Source organism: Sinocyclocheilus grahami, unplaced genomic scaffold (assembly GCF_001515645.1).
Source record: "Sinocyclocheilus grahami isolate Dianchi unplaced genomic scaffold, SAMN03320097.WGS_v1.1 scaffold34.1, whole genome shotgun sequence".
Classification (NCBI taxonomy): domain Eukaryota; kingdom Metazoa; phylum Chordata; class Actinopteri; order Cypriniformes; family Cyprinidae; genus Sinocyclocheilus; species Sinocyclocheilus grahami.
Window position 1 is genome coordinate 1,042,420 of NW_015505213.1, and position 19,524 is coordinate 1,061,943.

Consider the following 19,524-nt stretch of genomic DNA (forward strand, 5'->3'; position numbering starts at 1 on the left):
GAGAGCAAAGTGGACATCAACGGGTCAGCTACAGTAGAAGCTTCACTGAGATATACACACTAAACTCCAGCGTCATCAGAACACTCAGAGATGTTGCTACAAAACAAGACATCTGACACTGATCAGAAAGAGTTCAAATGAGCAAAAGAACAAAGATTTGTTGGTACATGCTTAGAAAGAGAAACTAAGATTCATCTATGCCTAATACTAAATGAGCTGTTGTGTGGGAGCACTTTATGAGAAGCGCTACAAGCCAATAACAAAGCACAAGATGAAATTTCACCTGAATATCAACATAAACTGACACCTAGTATACAAAAATACTTCACAGCTGTTCATGAAATCAAAAGTCATTTGTAACATTATAACTGTGTTTACTGCAACTTTTATAAAATTGTATTTTAAAATAAAAATAATGGGATACATAATGCAGTCTCTTATATTCCAGGTCCAGGATGGAACATGAAGCAGAGAAGTACCAGCAGCGACTGAAAGCTATAGAGGTACGTCCCACAGAAGCCATGTTTGTATTTCATATATCATTATGTGACATTTCGAACCCGTCAACAGCGTGCAGTGGATTAATTTAGCATTTAAATGACAGCGCCGCTTAAGCCCTGCAAACAGTGTCACGCGGAAACATACAGACACATCCATCATATTAGAGTCTGCTGCTGTTTGACAACATTTATTATTGCAGTACCTGTGGACTTCCAGAGGTAGCCATTACGAATTGTGCTTTTAATAGAAACGTGCATGAAAACAAATAGACTGTATTTGGTACACTCTTAAAAATAAAGGGCTCAAAAGGGGTTTTGACAGAAAATAATTTTGGGTTCTACAAAGAAACTTTCAATGAACAGTTCTTAAAAGAAACTTTTTATGTCTGTGTGAAGAACAATTTAAATAAGCTTTTTCAATGACAAAGAGTCTTCAGTGCAATGGAAATGTTTCATGGGTGTTAAAGGTTCTTCATGGATCCATAGATGCCAACAAAGAACTTTTATTTTTAAGAGTGTACAGCATGTCTCTCACAAACACACACATGCATGGAAACTGGTGTTAGATGTGTTCTGTGGCCCCTGAATTATTAAGTGTGATGGAGTCTGTCCAGACCAGGTAAAACTACACCAGACAACTGCAAAGACGCTCTACCCAAGAGTCTCTTCACCTGCTTGGTGTTATACGAAATATCCATGTCCTCTGAATGCATTATAGTATTCATTTTAAGTCATGATGACCCTCGGGTTCAGTGGTTGATTTTGTCTAAAATTCAACATTTATACATGTAGCACCAACATTGAAAGCTTACGGTTACAGAGGACAACTTTGTGAGTTTAGAAATACAATCCAGGTTGAGAGATGATACTTTTCTGCAGACACGCACACTTGTATCACAAAGTGTTGGTTTTTTCTTTCTTTTGCATTTTAAAATTACATATACTATACACTGTTTGGGAGGAGATTCGTTATCACTAAAAGAAGAGGTATCACATATGTTATTTGTGTTTCATGACTGTAAGAAAATGTAACCAAAACATATTGGTTATTTTAAAATAATTAAAATTTCTACCTACGGAAGAGGATTAGGGCCAAGCAATAATATAAAAATAAAACCATCTCGAGATTAAAGTCGTTAAATTTCGAGAGAATTTTTTTTAAATTTCAAGAAAAAAGTCGAGATAAAATGTTGAGATTAAACCCATTACATTTCGAGAAAAAAGTCTTAATGTTGAGAATAAACTCATTAAATTACGAGAAAAAAGTCGTTAAATTTCGAGAAAATAAGTCGAGATAAAATGTTGAGAATAAACTCATTAAATTACGAGAAAAAGGTCGTTAAATTACGAGAAAAAAGTCGTTAAATTACGAGAAAAATGTCGTTAAATTTCGAGAAAAAAGTCAAAATAAAATGTTGAGAATAAACTCATTATATTACGAGAAATATTTCGAGAAAAAAGTTGAGAATAAACACACTCATGTCATGTTCATTTCATTTCGTTCATCTCGTTCTATTTTAATATATTTTAAAATAGAATTTATTCCTGTGATGGCAAAGCTGAATTTTCAGCATTATTACTTCAATCTTCGGAGTCACATGATCAGTGTCCATTCGTTTTTCGTTTTTTAACCCAGAAATTAAATACGGAAAATGCGGTTTCTTCTTTAATGGTTCAAACACTGATGAATAGAATAAGCAGATACAAACTAATTTTCATTATTCAAAATTCGTATTTCATTAAAAAATCGTAAAAATTATATAAAGCTTGTTTTTAATGTATATAAATGCTAAATTTAATTTCTTCCCTTTTTAGAGTCTCTATACAGACGCTAACGCCCTCTCGCACTACTGACGTGGCTACCATAACTGCTTTCTGAAAACCTTTAGCTTCGATATTTTTATGATCTTAATCATTTTTCACGCCTAAAAACATGTAGCCTATGAAATACTCATTACATATTTCTTTGCAAATAGATCCTGGGCAAGTTCTACGGGAGTGCTAGAGGGAACGAAATGAAAGCAAGAGAAGGTCAGTTAAAGCAAAGACAAGGGACTTTGGTTAAAGCTAGAAATAGGATACTGGCGAAACATATTTTCCAAATGCTCCAGTGTGTATTTGTGTTTGAACCCTGGAGATTTCTATTTTCAACGTGTTTTGTAGCACTGATCAGTAGCCATCACTGACATATTCTGTTGATTTCCTGAGTGGGCAAGCTTTTAAGTTAGAATCAACTCCAAGCCACAATTTTTATTCAGTTTTGCACGCTTGGGAGTCTCCCATTATAATAAACAAAGTGTAGCATGACGTAAATAAGAGATTCATTGTGCAGTCATTCATATCCCAATAGGCTATATCAATTCATGACGATAAATTTCCCAGGATTCTGCAATGTCTATTTTAAAAATCATATTTGTATTAAGTCTCTGCATTATGTTACAAAGACAGCTCTAGTTCTCAACTGAACTTGCCGGAGAAGCATTACTAAATTTGGCCAAAGAAAACTTGTTAAAATCGGCATATATTAATTTGTGCATTTTTCAAATGTTTATTAAAAGTGCAAAACTTAATTAACAAAAATCTGAAAAGAAGTCAATATTTTACTTTTTCGGACAGCTCTAATTTCAGTTTTGGTTTTCAGCATAGCATTTAAAAATACAATAACCATTCTTTTTTCATCATGGTTAAAAAAATAACAAACGAATTGATGCAAAAGTACACCGACCTTCATGTCATAGCTATGCAAATATTTGATTTAAAAAACAGTATCATATTAAACTATTTCTATTTTCTTAACCTCAGAACTCTCAAAGTTAAAAGAGTTTAAAATGAAATTATTATAATCTTAATTCAAGTAATGAAGGATTTTGAAAGTCTGACAGTAATCAGTGTTGAGTTCTACTGTAGGTTAACCCTGTTTGAAAATGGTTAACAGTTGAAAACATTAGAAATTTAGAAAATAAATCAAAAAGTAATCAGTTACATTACTTTAATAAAGTAATTGAAATAGTTACACTACTTATTACATTTTAAATAGGGTAACTTGTAATCTGTTACCTATTACATTTGTAGCGTCTGGACCACTCCAACACACAATATATATTTTGTTAGCTAGATTTCACAAATACTTTGTAACACCCCAGGACGCCAGAACAAGACCCTGGTTTCATGGTAACCCGATACATTTACAACCTTGTGGAATGCGAGCCGACTACTTAGCTGCATTCTCCAGAAACAAAGGGACACAAATGCACAGGAGAAATGGACTTTTCTACTAATTAATTCATAGGAAAACCTTCTTTGAATATGAGAAAATAAATTGACGAAAGTAAGTTGAAATTATGACAAAATGTCAAAATGAGAAGAAAACTTAAAGTAAAAAATTTTGTCATTATGACTTATGATTTTGAATAATTTGTGTACAAATTCATTTTCAGATAATATATATCAGTATGGCTTATGATTATTACTGTTTATCATAGCTTTTAAAATATTAAAGATTGAAAGTCTGGGTGAGGGACATCTATAAAATTTATATATTAAAGACATTTGAAAAGTAGGAAAACTAAAGTAAGGAATTGTGACAAGTTTCTAAGTTTAAATGAGATCACAATGAAGTTGAAAGGTTTCAGTATTACTTAAAACCACTGAAACATAAAAGTGGCCACTGGACAAAAAAAAACGCCCTTGTGATAAGTAGTACAAACTGTGTTTGTAGGGTTTCTATTTAGGGTTAATAATCATAATGAAATCATGCATGTAGATAAAGTTATCTCACAGCCCCTGTTGTCTTGTGTTATCTTACATTAGTCCTCATACATTTTCAGTTTCCATGGTGCACATCACTTCCTGTGTGGCAGCTGGTGGCTGCACTTTTGTGCACTTTATGGAGTTCCCCGTCGATCTACTGTATATGTCAGAATACACACAGCCGTGTTTTATTATTAGTCAAATACACACTAGATGGTCCTGATATAACCTTTCAGAAATGTGTTGTTAGATGTTTTTGCTGTTGGAGGTGGAATTAGCAGAGGAGTGAAAGTGCATTATGCTCAGCAGGAAATTTCATTTTAGACTTTAACCATTTGGCATTCTCTAAATTGTATAAATTTGCAGCAGAATTATTCACTCCAAGTGCACTGTAACTTTTCTACCTTCAGAAAGACCCCATGAAATGGTTAGACAAACACTTTTCCCTTTTTTTTGGTATTGTCTCCTGCTGAAACAGGAAGTTGAGGTGTTACATATCAAACAACTTGACTTTTTTCCGATCTTGACAGCTTGTACCATGGACAAAATCTAAAGAAAAACACATACAGTATCTCACAAAAGTGAGTACACCGCTCACATTTTTGTAAATATTTTATTATATCTGTTCATGTGACAACACTGAAGAAATGACACTTTGCTACAATGTAAAGTTACGCACTACTTTAAATTGTAGCAAAGTGTCATTTCTTCAGTGTTGTCACATGAAAAGATATAATAAAATATTTACAAAAATGTGAGGGGTGTACTCACTTCTGTGAGATACTGTACATGATTTGATCTTCTGTGAACTACTGTCAAGAAGTGTATTAATTGACCATCAACAATGTTGAGTACATTGTTAAGGTTTACAATATTCTGGGGGTTTTAATTCAAATACGTTTTAGCCCTATAATTGGCCAGACAAGGCCTGCTATAGAAAATTATGAGTCAAAATGGTAAAATTGTTAACAACGTTACCCATATAGTTTGTCCATAAATAGCAGCTTGGGAAATAGCAGATAAGTTACACTGACAAAATATATCAACTAAAACCAATAGTTGTTTTATTGAGAAAGCATGTAGTTTTTACACTTTTTCCTGATGTGAAATGTACCCTAAATTATAGAATATGGTTTGTTATGTGTCTTTGGTTGCACTAATGCTCATACTCTTATTACACACATAACAAACCACAATAATATGCTTCCTGCTATTGCTAGTCAGTGCTGGGTAGGAGGGACTTTGTTATTTAAGAGATATTATTAGACATAAATTTGTTTACACAAATTTTTATCAGCAGAGAATGTAAATTTCGCCTACATCTGCTAGTTTATTTAGTCAACTTTTAGAAACACATTCACATATAGATTTAAATACATGGATTGCAAGCCACACAATTCCAATTTAGATTTTGTGTGGTCTTGAACAATTCATACCATGCAACAATTAAGCAACATCATAAGACCATGTAAATAAACAATACTTTTGTGAGCTTAAGCATAGGCCTGTCACGATAACAACTTTTTGTTGTGCGATATATTGCCCCAGAAATAACTGCAACAAGCGATATTATTGTCATTTTAAAGACCATTTTATGCCACTGAGTATATAATCATAATGTAAGGGCATAATAATGAAAGAAGGCCTACACACTTCCAAATGACAACAAATGTTTAATTTTTAAGAATATTTAGATCATGGAAATTATCAAAATATTAGATACCTTTAAAAACCTGAATAAATAGTAAATAAACATTTTCCAAGAAAAAGTGCAAAGTATCAAGTAGAAAAAAAGAGAAATGCACAAAGAACTTGTATGGAGATTTTTCCATCTACAGATTTTCCCCTGACCTTCTTTTCTCTGTAAATGAAGGGTGCACACTATTGCTGAAAAACACAACCACTACTTAGCAGTCAGATGTCCGTATGCACAAAGGCACAGATCCCTAAACAAGACCATATCTGCAGATGAAACTTTTTTGTAGAAGCATTTTTTAAATTTGAACTAGCACCTCATGACTACATCACGTTATATACAAGAAGCTGCAAAAGACACAGGCGCAAATGGAATGTACAAAACATGGTGACATAAATTTTTAAGTAAATATAATGGGCGATATATTGCGTCGCACAAAAAATTATTGAGGTCATGTACATACAGTGGGGGAAAAAAGTATTCTCCCACTTAAAAAGATGAGAGAGGCCTGTAATTTTCATCATAGGTATACCTCAACTATGAGAGACAAAATGATGACAGGCCTACTTAAGCATAACCTTGACATCCTGGTCACATTTGCCCATTGGCTTTCTAATACATGCATTTTTTTCAATTCAATCTCGTGTGTTTTTATGGCAAATATTAACTTTTGGTGTGAATAGGCCTTTAAGCTCCAGAAACCAGCGTGCTTCAATGCCTTTGTTTGGATGTTAGTGTGAACCGCTGATAAGAAATCTATTTAAATAATGTGTCGCCGCATTAATTACTTCTTCCTCCTTTCCCTGTTTCTCTCACAGAGGAAGTCCCTCAGAGACCAGTGGCTGATGGAAGGACCTCCTACATCTCCTGACAGTACAGGACCTCGATCACCCCTCTGGGGCGCTAATGCTCAGGAGATAGAGACACACATTAACAAGTAAGATTTTTTATATTTTATTTTTATAATATTTAAAAATATTTCGCTTGGTTACCAGAAAATTTATATGTGATTGCTGAGGTGATCTGAATTGTTTTTGGCACATTACTGTGCAGTTTATAGGCTGTTCTGAGTATTTTTAGCATGTTTCTACACAGTTGCAAGGGTTTTCTGAGTGTTATAGCGCATTGCTAGATGGTTGCAACTGTGTTTTGGGTGGTTGCTTGCCGGGCCACAATTTCTCTGTGATATTCTGCTCTCTATATATGGCTTGGGTCTCTCCTTGATTAGAAGTTCTTAATTATTGTCCTGATGGTGGAAATGGGAACTTTTTTCTTACATTTTATGAAGCTCATCAATCTTTCGCTGCACATCAGAACTATATTCTTCGGCGTGAATCGTTGTGTTGGATGATTAAGGGAATTTGGCCTTTGTGTTCCCTCATATTTACATTTTTGGGAAACAGGAAGTCAAAATTTCATGTTCATAGTCACCCTGGTGTGTTAAAAAAAATTAATTATGAATGGGAATATACTTTAGAGACATTTTATTCATAAGAATTTCTAGTGGTGCTTATAATTGTGACCAGTGTGTATTGGAGAAAAACATCATGTGATTTTTACCCACTTTCAGTTGTTTTGCATCAGTGAAAGGTTAGATTTTTGTGAATTTTTAGAATAAAATATCATAAGGATAAACAAGACAGATTTATTTCTACAGCATCTTTGCTCATATTTACTGTACCAAGGGGCTAATAATTCTGACCACAACTGCCAAATCCCTGACCAAAATAAATAAATCTCTTCCATGAGCACTTTACCGCATTTATATATATATATATATATATATATATATATATATATATTGCTGTATAAGATAAGTTACAAGCTGAAGTTTAATACTTCAGAGTTTGTTCAATACTCTAATCATACACACAGTAGTAATAATGTTGCTTCCCTCTGCAAACACCACTAATTATTCCTGCCAAAGAACTGGAGCACCAAGTAGGTGATGGTTTTTTTTTTATCCCCCAAAATATCTTTCTATTTCTGCATGTGAGTGAGAAGGAGTATTTGAAGTTCCTGCTTTGCAGATCAGCATTTATTTGCTTGACTGAAGGAGATGGTGATTATTGTAATAAGCTGGCCGCTGAGATGTTCTTCTGTGTTGAAGCAGGGCTTTAATTAGTCAGAGCAAAGTTTGGCAGTAATAAGCTGCTCACAGCCCTATAGGGAACAGAATTTCATGGTGTGTAAACAGCCATCTGAGGCCTCTCATCCTATGAGGAGTGATTCGTTTAATGCCTGTATTTGTTACAATGCAGTTTTATATAGCTATAAAGCATGCTGTGATTTCCAGAGAGGATTGCGATTGAGTAAATGAGTCCACGTGAGTGCAGGCTCACTTGCGCATCTTGTTTGTCTGATAGTAAATCCTGAAAAACCTACAGTATATTATGGGAACCTGTTGGGCAAGCTCCTTTGAAATTGTAGGTTGTCAAAACTAGAGCCCGACCGATATATCGATATAAACATTATCAGGGGGCAACAACAGGCGGCTACCGACGCGCGGAGGGTGGCGTTCGATAGGGCTCCTCGAGCTGAAGGGATCCCACGAATTTAGTGGAGATCCGCGGCTTGCGTTCGCGAGATAGTGACACCAGTCAACACTTTCACTTCAGTAAGGAGGTCTCTTGTTCAGGCAGCATTCAAGCGTTGTCTTATTCGACCGTAAGTGCCCTGCGAAGTGGACTTCACATGAAATTCCACCATGATTCCAGTTCCAAGGGAACGTACACGTTACATTCAAAGGGCATTAAAGTGCGCGAGACGTGAATTTATTTTGTATTTATTTACAGAGGTATATTGTCACACTTCACATTTCTCTAGTAAGTTTCGTCTGTGTGTACAGTAGCGCAAATCCGTGAATGAATGTTCCGAAGCGAAATAAACTTCAATGGAATAAAGTTGAATAGAATTTAATTTAATTGAAGTTGAATAAATTTCAACTTTACATTTTGGATAATAAAGTTTATTGTTAAATTGTTAAATGCCCTGCCTCCATTACATATCTCTGTCACGTCATTATAAGTGTTTCATCAACACATTTGAGTGATCATTGCAAAAAATGTGTATGTATATATATTCTATTTATGTATATACTGTATTCTATATATAGTACCATTCAAATGTTTGGACACACGAATGGGAAAGTGTCCAAACTTTTGACTGGTACTGTACTATAATATACACAATGAATATCGGCCGATATATCGATATTGGCCTTTTTTACTCCCTAATATCGGTATCGGCCCCAAAAAACCCATATTGGTCGGGCTGTAGTCAAAACAATCATGATTACAGACAAACTACACTTTAGCAAAAGTTTTTAGCTACACTAAAAGCTACTAATAAAAACTACGTTGAAGCCATTTAGAGGGACATAATTAAAGCTTTTAAAACCTAATGTTAATTGTTGTTCACAATTTATTTTACTTCCATAATATAATTCTGAGTGAAACAAGATAGTAGCCTGGGAATCGATAGGATCGTGAAAAGTAGGCCAGAATGCAGCCAGACTGAATGAGAGTTTGCTTAAACGGTGCCTACACAAAATTTTGGAAGTAATTTCAGATGAAGAACATGAAGTTATTACATTTTGACTGAATCTTTGCTTTGGAATTATATGCGCTGATGAATCCTTATCAATAAGTCCTGGAGCCTGCAGCAAGAACGTAAATAAACTTGATTTCATGTTTTATTTTCTGCAATCAAAAGTAGTAATTTTCTCACACAAAAACAATCAAAATCTAATTGTATTTGATCCTAGAAATTACACAATATATCATCAAATCACCATAATATACATATATATAAAAAATAGTCTGAATCGTAGGAATGAACAGCGGAATTTGACTCTGTTATATTATTTTGCAAAATTATTGTAATAAGATTTTTGTGTGTGTATTGCTACTAAAAGCATGGCAACACTATTTTAGGAACCAATTCTCACTATTAACTAGTTGCTTATTAGCATGCATATTGGCATATTGACTGTTTATTAGTACTTAAAGTGCATATTAATGCCTTATTCTACATGATCATATTTTAGATCCTTTAATCCAGGGGTGGGCAAACTTGGCCCTTCCAGGTCACTTTCCTTCAGAGTTTAGCTCCAACTCTAATCAAACACACCTGAACCAGCTAATCATTGTCTTCAAGACTACTAGAAAGCTACAGGCAGGTGAGTTTTATCAGGTTTGGATCAAATCTCTGCAGGAAAGTGGCCTGGAAGGGCCAAGTTTGCCCATCACTGCTTTAATCTGACCCCATACCTAAACTTAACAACTACGTTACTAATTATAATTATATAGCAAATTAGGAGTTTATTGAGGCAAAAGTCATAGTTAATAGAGTGAGAGTTGATCCCCAAACTAAAGTGTGACCAAAACCATATAATGCTGTGCAGGTTTCAAATGAATCAGTGAAATGTTTTCTTTAAACCAGCTGATTTAAATGTCCAAATGAACCAACTAAACAAAATTAATAAAAAATTCATGACTTCATATAATAGAGTAGACAAAAAAAAGAATATATTGTTTTGTCTATACTGTTGGATTGATACTGAAAAATTTAGTTAATATAAGTTAATATGCTCTTACTTTCCCCCCAACAGTACCTTGCTCTTCCCAGAAATAAAACCGTTTCTAACAAGAAATGTCAAGTGTAAAAAAAATTCAAAAGCTATTTAAAAGCGAAGGAAAGCGAGGAAAAGAGGGGAAATTCAAACTAACTAAAAACTAACAATTGCTTTACGCCGAATTGCCGCTATTTGAAAGTGAAAGTAAAATGCACACGCAGCTTTTACAAGCTATTTAAAAGCGAAGGAAAGCGAGGAAAAGAGGGAATGCCCCGCCCCCACGCTGATACCGGTATTACCGGTGTTGTCACACGTCGATTAACTGGTGGGAAAATGTCCTCACCGTCACAACCCTACAGTGTTGCGCTTGTTGTTTGTCGTTTCTCCGATCACAAATGCAGACATGGTTTTATGTTTATGCGGCGCGATGCAACGCAACGCGTAAAAAGACAGTATAAGTCATTATAATCAGTAATTATGTCCCCACTGGATGCAACAAATGCCTCGTTTATAATGGGTTTTATTTTATTGGTTTTGTCTCATCGCGCCGGGACACGTTATTATATGGTAAGGGGCGTAACACACATTTGAGGTATTCGGCCAATCACAACGCACTGGATAGCTGGCCAATCAGAGCACACCTCGCTTTTCAGACCGATGAGGTTTGTAAAAATCGACGCGTTTCAGAAAGGCGGGGCATAGAGGAGAAACAATAATGTACAGTATGTGGAAAAGAATGTGTTTTTTTAACCTTAAACCGCTTAAACACATTTCATTACACCAAATACACAAAATAATGTTGTTTTTAGCAACGTCATATGACCCCTTTAAAGAAAACCACAAGCCAATGGTAGGTTTCCACCTTATAAAACATGACATGCATATATGTGCTTTAGATTACAGGTGACGTCTGAGCAGTTGGCAGAGGAAGAACTGAAACTGAAGCAACTCATTGAAGACGGTTCCAGTCAAACTGGCACAGACGCTCAGACACAGCATAAGGTGAGACACCATGTCTGAATGCATGATCATGCTGAACACGCATCTGCTGCTTTCACACGTCTGCTTGTGTCAGAGCTTTTCACCTCCTAAATCATTTTTCTAACTATTCACACTAGTGTTTGTGGTCAGTAAGATTGGTATTTCTATACAGCAAGGATGCATTTAATCGATCGAAAGAGATAGTAAAGACATTTATAATGTTACAAAAATGTTCTCAAAGAAAATGTGTCATGGGGTCCACAAAAATATGATACACAGCACAACTTTTAAATATTGATAAGAAATGTTTCTTGAACACCACATCGGAATATTAAAATGATTTGAGAAGGATCATGGTACGTTTAAGTCAATACACTTTACTGTAAGATGCACAACTCTCTGAAATCATTATGAGCTGTTTATAAGTAGCAGCAAGTCAGGGCTGTTTTTTTAATACTCATTACCATCACAACAAACAACCTTGTATGGAGGTCAGCTGAACTGTAAGTAAACACATTATTTTGTCTTTAAAAACACACACTGAAGGCTGTTGAATCAGAGTTGCTGTGGTGGGCTGCAGTAAGACTATATCTTATATTATAGAATTGAAGTTATTCTAATTAAAGAAATAGTTAACATGAAATGTTAATGAATTTGCTGAAAAACTATCCAAGATATAGATGAGTTTGTTTCTTCATCTTGTTTGGCCTGAGGGTGAATCAGTTTTCAGCAAATTTACATTTTTGTGTGAACTATTCTTTTAAGCTGGGTCTTGGTCTTGGTCTTATTGTATGTGTTTCTTCAAGACAAATACATTTCTAAAGCAACATGAATACAACTGATGTATATTCATATTTGACCAACACAAAAACACAGGCACTAATGTGAACCTTCATGTTCTTTTGAGGCTGACTTGCAGTAACTAAAGAGTCAAAATAACAACAGTACATTTCAAAAATTTCCCTTCAGATTATTTTAATATTTTCCTGTATTGTGTCAGTTTGGGGTCAGTTTATAGTTGGCAGTAGTTAACTGCTACAGTGTGTACACTACGTTGTATATCTCTGCGATATCTCTAAATAAGAATGAAAGGTTAAATACTCTGTATACTCATGATGACTCAAAGAAAGGTCATGCAGTATCAATGCTGTATTTTTTGTGATTACAATTTTGCATTGATTAAATAAATACTGCCTGCATTGAATACTGTATATGTAACATACTGTACAGTGTTGGTGTGACTCCACCTTGTGGTAACTGAAGCTGATGTGTCTGTCTGTTGGTAAACGAATCTGGCAACAGAGCCATATTTTTTCTAAAGTTGATGAAAGATGAAAGATCACCCCTAATTATCCAATCAGAGTGAGTGAAAGAAAGTATTAGCGGTGAAACGGGGAAAGCTTCACATGAATTAGATGATTGCTGATATTTACAACAATAAAGGAAGCGCGAGTTATAAATTATAATCACACAAATCTGACACAAGCGCTACAAACCTGAAACTGGCTAGCTAGTCTTTTAATTTTCAGTTAACGTCAAAACTATTTCATTTTACAATTAATGTTTTTAATGTTCTCAATATGGTAATAATATTAACTGAATTAATTAAATCGTCACTTAGTAATTTTAGTGCATGTCAGCTTCTATTTGTTACCAGCCATGATTAATTAATTCCATGAGCAAATGCTTGCTATACTTGTAAAGTGAGCAGTTCTCATAGATAAAGTGAGTACTAGTTCTCATCTGGTCATGTGACCTGCACATGAAGGGACATAAAAAAATACAACTGCTTTTATAAGTATATAAAAAAATATTCATTTCTTTGTGTAAATGTTTTAATGAGGGAAAATTGTGAGTATACCTTCAGTAAATGGTTTATGGTGTTTCTCTAAATCACATTGGAAGCAGAATGCTGCAGTATTTGGGAGATGGTTGGGATATTGGGGTGCATGTTAATGAACTTAGAAAGGAAACTTCTCTAGTGTAGAATGGAGGCTGATCAGAGACAAGCTCTTCCACCCATAAATGTTCCATGGCCTTGAATGAAATATTAAGCAGCAGAATGAGAGTGTGATGTGTCCTCTCTAAGGATGACTGTTGACCTTTTCTCTCTTGTTCATCCGATAGGGAGAGGCCGTGGTGGAGCCAGTGGGAGCAGGTGAGTGTGTGCCACCTGTCCTCTCTCTGTCCCGCACCTGTGTCCAGGCTAACCATCTGCCTGTCTGTTTCAGTTACACAGCATCAAGCTTGTCTGCTTTCTAGACCTGATTATTGCTTACACAAAAGAGTATAATCCTTGACAAAACAATAGTTGTGAATCTGTGTTAAATTAATTCCTGGTTAATTCAGTTGGTACGAGTTTACAATAAGGTTCAGATTGATAACATGAGTTGATGTGTCAGAGATCATCCACTAACAACAATACCTCTACAGCATTTATTGATCAAGTCGAACACTAATATATTTTTTATATTTATGAAGTCATAACATAACATGAAACAACATGAATTATCAGTAATCAATTTATAGTGATACTTAATATTATTAAATAGTATATTATGTACACTACCATCTAAATGTTTGGGGTCAAGATTTTCTATTTATTCTTTTTATTCCATTTATTGTGGAAAAAAATGAATACTTTTATTCAGCATGAATGCAATTTGTTGCAAAAAATTGTGCACAACTGTTTTCAACATTGATGATAATAAATGTTGCTAGAGCTGCAGATTTCTGAAGGATCATGTGACACTGAAGAGTGGAGTAATGTAGTAGTTCAGCTTTGCCATCTCAGGAATAAATTGCATTTAAAAATATATTTATTTTAAACTGTAATTAAAACATTAAGACGTCTTACCGACCTCAGACTTTTGAAAGGTAGTGTATATTTCTGATAATATTCATGCATGTTACAGAATTTAAACTTTTTGTGAAGACTTACCAATCTACTTTAGACTTATAATAACAGACCATAATATTTTGTAATGAACATGTTTTTAATATATTAACAATAACATCTTGCCACCTTGGAATTATATGACTCTGTCTGCATTCTGAGTGATTTTGAGACAATGAGCTTCAAAGTTTTTGAATTCCATATACTAGATAACATTTAAATAAAAAGTCCCAAAATATACACTTAAAAAACTTTTTTTTAAAAACACAATGTAAATAAGTTGTCACAGAATAAGAATATGTGAATAACTCAATTTTGACCAAAATGTCAGATGTAATCTTATTGTTCCAAGGAGACAGTCTCATCTAAATAGTATGCTATTGAACTAATATCAATCATAAATGTTTCTGATCAAACAGCAATTGCTGAGGCAGACCCTAATGGACCTATCATGGAGAACGGAAAAGAGGAAAACAAAGGTATAAAATATCAGTGATTATATACTATTCTTTCTTTAGACTTTGGTAACTGCACCAACAGATGCAGACCAACTGCGTCGGTCATCGGATTACAGTATGGTCGCCGTGATCTTTTGCTGATCCAGGATCAACATTACTGTCCAAAAATATAGACTAAACCCAATCCCTACCCCTAAACCTACCCATAATTTATTCCTAAAATCAGTGTAAAATGATAGCTGATTAATAAGGGTGTAGAAGCACTTAACCCTGATTGTAAGCCTAAAACAGATATTTCCTGAAAAGTTATCCCTCAAATCTGATTGGTTAATTGGAATGATGTTCCTGGATCAACAAGGATGTTGATCCAGGAACATGTTGTACTTGGTGAAATCAAGGTCACCATTACAGTATGTCATTTCTCAGACATTCCAAAACTCAACAAAAGCAGATATAACATGTTCAGCTGGCAAAAACTGGCAAGCTGGCAAGTGCCAATCAACGCAAATATGGGTAGCACACTATCCAACAAAACTCTGTGTCTGTTGGCACAGTGTGAATTGGCCTTAACTTATCATTGAAAAAAAATCACATACATTTTTACTAGGGATGCACCGATACCACTTTTTCCAGTACTCGCCCGATACCGATAGTTTTATTTTTGGTACTTGCCGATACCGAGTACCGATACCGATATTTTTATTGCATTTGTACATTTTTTAAATATTGGGTACAGAAACCAAAAGGGTATGTATAATGTTAGTTGGTTAACTTCATTTATCAAATAGATAGTCAAACCAAAATTTATTCAGACACCTTCAACATTTCTCACATTATCATAGTTTATTCGCTATAGTTTAGAAAATGGTAATAAAATATGACAAGAACTCAGAGTTACACTGTGTCAGAACAAATTCATCTTGATAATGTTAGATAATTTTGATAGAAAGGTATGTAATAGATTACAATCAACCAAACATAATTCAGACAGCTGTTAGTATGACAGTATTTACACAACTATCAATACTTAGTTGGGCAACCCTTAGCCTCAGTGACAGCCTGTAGTCTCCTGGGCATGCTGTCAACCAGCTTCATGCAAACCTCAGCTTTAGTTTTTTTCCCCAGACTCAGTCTGAATAATTTTTGGACCTAAATTTGTATCAATTTTACTGGTAGTCCACTGTATGAAGAATTTTTGGGTATGATTTGTCACAATTTACTTTATATTGCTATCCTCACTTACATAAATGAACTATAGTTTCCTGCACCCACTAGTAAAAAAATTATATCTGATCTCTGAATCATGTTTGGTTTCACTGTATATCCTTCGGTTATTTTCACACTTAATTATGTCCATTAAAATGTATTTATACAAATAGTTTTTGTTACTTTCACTGTTAATTTTTTTGCTCTATGGTACATCTTCTTTAATTTAATAGCATTAGAGCAGCGGTTTAGTACTGTAATCACGCGCTTTGCTGTAATAATGCCGTTATAAAGCTCCTAACTGTGATATTTTCAGAAATAGAAGTAGCGTTTTTTTCATCGGAAACGTGCTGCGATTTATATGAACGAGCCACTCATATAATGCAGAAACGCTCAAGCAAGCAAAACACGCGCAACGCCTGCAGGTATTTGTACCGATTCAGAATGAGAGGACAGTAGTACAGACTAGCTCATTTCACACAGGCTGCTAGATTCACTTTCGCCAGAAAGTCGTGAATGCCTACGGTTGAAAATAAATGATGTTTATCGTGAATGCCTCTATAAATGGTCTTATTTTTACGATTTAGTTTTAATCCAAATGATGCGTACGTGTGCTAAGTGAGTGAACATCAAAGATCACACAACAGAAGTGCGCGCGCTCTCTCTCTCTCGCTCTCTCTCTCTCTCTCTCTCTCTCTCCCTACAGTTAAGTAACTTGTGCATTGTTTTACTTACTTGTTTTTGACATATCCGACCGAACTACAAACTTTCCAGTGATGTCTGTGAGAAAGATATATTCGCTCAATCCACTCAGCGTGCTTTGTTTATCAGCTCGCGCACATCAGCTATACAGGCGTTAATACTGAATGTTTAACATTATATTCATTGCATACATATACTTCGTAGTAGACATCCTTAACTCCTTTCTGCTGTCTGTTGTTCTGTTGTCGGTGTTTCTTTGTTTGAATATGGCGCTTATCACATACTGTGTGGTATCGGCGTTTGGTATCGGGGCATTTTAACGAGTACGAGTACAGGAGAGCAGTATTGGGCCCGATACCAATATCGGTATCGGTGCATCCCTAATTTTTATTCAAGGAGGGACCTGATATGTAATGACCAATAAACACACATAACAACACCCTAAAATACGCCCAGAACACCTTAACCATCACATAGCAATGGCCCAGCAACAATCCACAATACCTTTAACATATTCTCCTACTATCACTCTTTTCCCCCGTCTTTCTCTTTCTGTCTGTCTGCTTTACATTCTTTTCCTCATTAGTTTAATATTTAATAAAGGAAAAACCTTTAATATTCCATCAATTATAGAATTAAAGCATTGCCTTGCCAATGCCTTTTCTTAATAACTTCAGTATTCAATATCGTGTATGAATATCAGAAGTGATTCTAGATTCATACTGTTGGGTTCTGTTCCAGATGATTCAGTGCAGGCTGAAAATCACGATGGGGAGGAAGCAGGAACGATTACTGGTGCTAAAACAGAAACAGACACCACACCACCTCTTAACGGAAATGCTCTTAACGGAAATGTGGAAGGAGAATCATCACACAATAGTCCAGAAGAGGACGAACATGCTTCTGCTAACGACTTTAACAGCCACCCTGCTGAAGGACTAGGTGCTGGTGGTGTAACTATGACCTTCCTTGGCTTTAAGGAGGCGGAGCCTGGGCAGGGAGTAGATGAGGATGATGACGGCGGAGCAATTATTCGAGCAGAAAGAGTCATCATCACAGACGAAGGGGAGGAAATCCCAGAGGAGGATGACAAAACTTCTCAAGAACCTACCGTGGACGCCACAAATGAAGACATTTCTGGAAACACAGAAGAAAATGGTGCTGAGGAAAAGACAGAGAACCATCCGGAAGCTACTGCTGACCCAGAACAGGCAGAAGTGATTGAAGATCCTCCTGCTGAGGAGATACCTACAGATGTAGCAGTTGAAGGTGAGACACAAGATCTTGAGCAAGAGGAGAAAGATCCCCAGAATGTGACAGTAGATGGCACTATCGAGGCAGCCCAGGTTCCAGTGTATTCCACAGCACAACCATCTCCAACAATCAGACCAAAAGTCGAAGCAAACACAACAGAATCGCAAACCCCAAAAGACGAGGAGGTCAAGCCCACCATGCGCATCTCGCTCAGCCAATTTCAGGAAGTTCCACTGGATGGCGCCGGAGAAACAGTGGAGTTAAACGCCAAGGCAGAAACAGAGAAACAGCGTGCCGAACAAGAGCCTCTGCTCGTCTCCAAAGCAGCGGCTCAGCTGGATACCAGCGCCGCAAATCGAGCAGAGGACGCAGGTGCACCAAAACAAAAAACCTGCCAATGCTGTTTGATCATGTGAACACTCTGTTGACGTTTGACTGACTCTTTTTATTCTCCATTCTTTTTCATCTTGTCTGTTACTCTGAATATAGAGTTTGTATTTCAAGACATTCGTTTTTTTGATCTTCAGCTGTTCACATCGAAACTTGCAGCGGCGTCAAAGCACAAAGTGTTTATGATGTACTGAAGCCTTCGAGACTTGCATTGCCTTCGCTGTATTGAATTCCCCACAACTCTTTTCTGTGTAAGAAGAAGCACATTGCCTTGCAGGAAAAGACTGGAAAAGGCTTCAGTGTGCATGTTGTTGTTGATATATCACCATTGGTTGCATTCCCAGCCTCTGGTGTCTGATTATGATCCTGTTTTTAATGTCTGGCGACTCTAGAGCGATGGCTGCCGACCCACAGAGGCCTTGACGGTTTTAACACTATACCGTATAAAAATATTTTGTTTTCTCAGTGCCGTGGGAATTGACCCACGTGGGTAATTAATAAGTCTCAACCTACAATAGTTGTGGCATTCTCTATTAGAAACCATTCGTGTGCCTTGTTTATGAATCAAAACAAAGAGACAGCAAAGAGATGGAATGGTTTCCTGTGATTTTTATGCACGCTGTAACATCTTCAGAGTTTTTGTATTGTTGATGTGAACTGAGTTTCAGTTTGATTGCTTTTATTGTTACAGTGCCTTTAACTGCCCGACAGAAGCGTTTTTAGACTTTAAAGGCATGGTTTACCCAAAATTCAAATGTCTGTGCTGAAAATCATTTCATGTTGTTCCAAAGAAAACAGTTTGTTCTGCAGAACACAGAAGATCATTTAAAGAGTGTTTCAATAAAGAGACATTATTTTGTCCTGCAGAAGAAAGATATATACAGAGTGCCTTTAACTGCCCGACAGAAGCGTTTTTAGACTTTAAAGGCATGGTTTACCCAAAATTCAAATGTCTGTGCTGAAAATCATTTCATGTTGTTCCAAAGAAAACAGTTTGTTCTGCAGAACACAGAAGATCATTTAAAGAGTGTTTCAATAAAGAGACATTATTTTGTCCTGCAGAAGAAAGATATATACAAGTTTGGAATGACATGAGGATGAGTAAATGATGACAG

General features: G+C 35.7%; 1 protein-coding gene and 1 long non-coding RNA gene across 2 annotated transcripts in view; both read left to right on the top strand.

Annotated features, from left to right (window-relative positions):
- LOC107581321 (uncharacterized) overlaps positions 1-2,532 on the top strand; it is a 34,487-nt gene extending 31,955 nt beyond the window's left edge. Inside the window, exons 2-3 of the long non-coding RNA XR_001608825.1 lie at positions 449-503; positions 2,477-2,532. This is a non-coding gene — a long non-coding RNA (uncharacterized lncRNA). The remainder of the gene's footprint in view (positions 1-448; positions 504-2,476) is intronic.
- Positions 2,533-6,713: 4,181 nt separating this feature from the next.
- On the top strand, positions 6,714-19,283 carry palm3 (paralemmin 3). The gene is made up of 5 exons (XM_016266963.1): positions 6,714-6,883; positions 11,419-11,524; positions 13,631-13,661; positions 14,819-14,878; positions 17,507-19,283. The coding sequence occupies exons 1-5, from the start codon at positions 6,714-6,716 to the stop codon at positions 18,433-18,435; spliced, it is 1,296 nt and encodes a 431-aa protein (XP_016122449.1). The 3' UTR covers positions 18,436-19,283.
- The last annotated feature ends 241 nt before the right edge of the window (positions 19,284-19,524 follow it).

What these genes read in the sequence shown, in the direction of transcription:
- palm3 (XM_016266963.1), top strand. Translation starts at nt 6,714, where the DNA reads ATGTGTCGCCGCATTAATTACTTCTTCCTCCTTTCCCTGTTTCTCTCA. An exon ending in ACGCTCAGACACAGCATAAG is followed by an intron (nt 11,525 to 13,630) that starts GTGAGACACCAT and finishes TTCATCCGATAG; the next exon opens with GGAGAGGCCGTGGTGGAGCC. An exon ending in GGTGGAGCCAGTGGGAGCAG is followed by an intron (nt 13,662 to 14,818) that starts GTGAGTGTGTGC and finishes CTGATCAAACAG; the next exon opens with CAATTGCTGAGGCAGACCCT.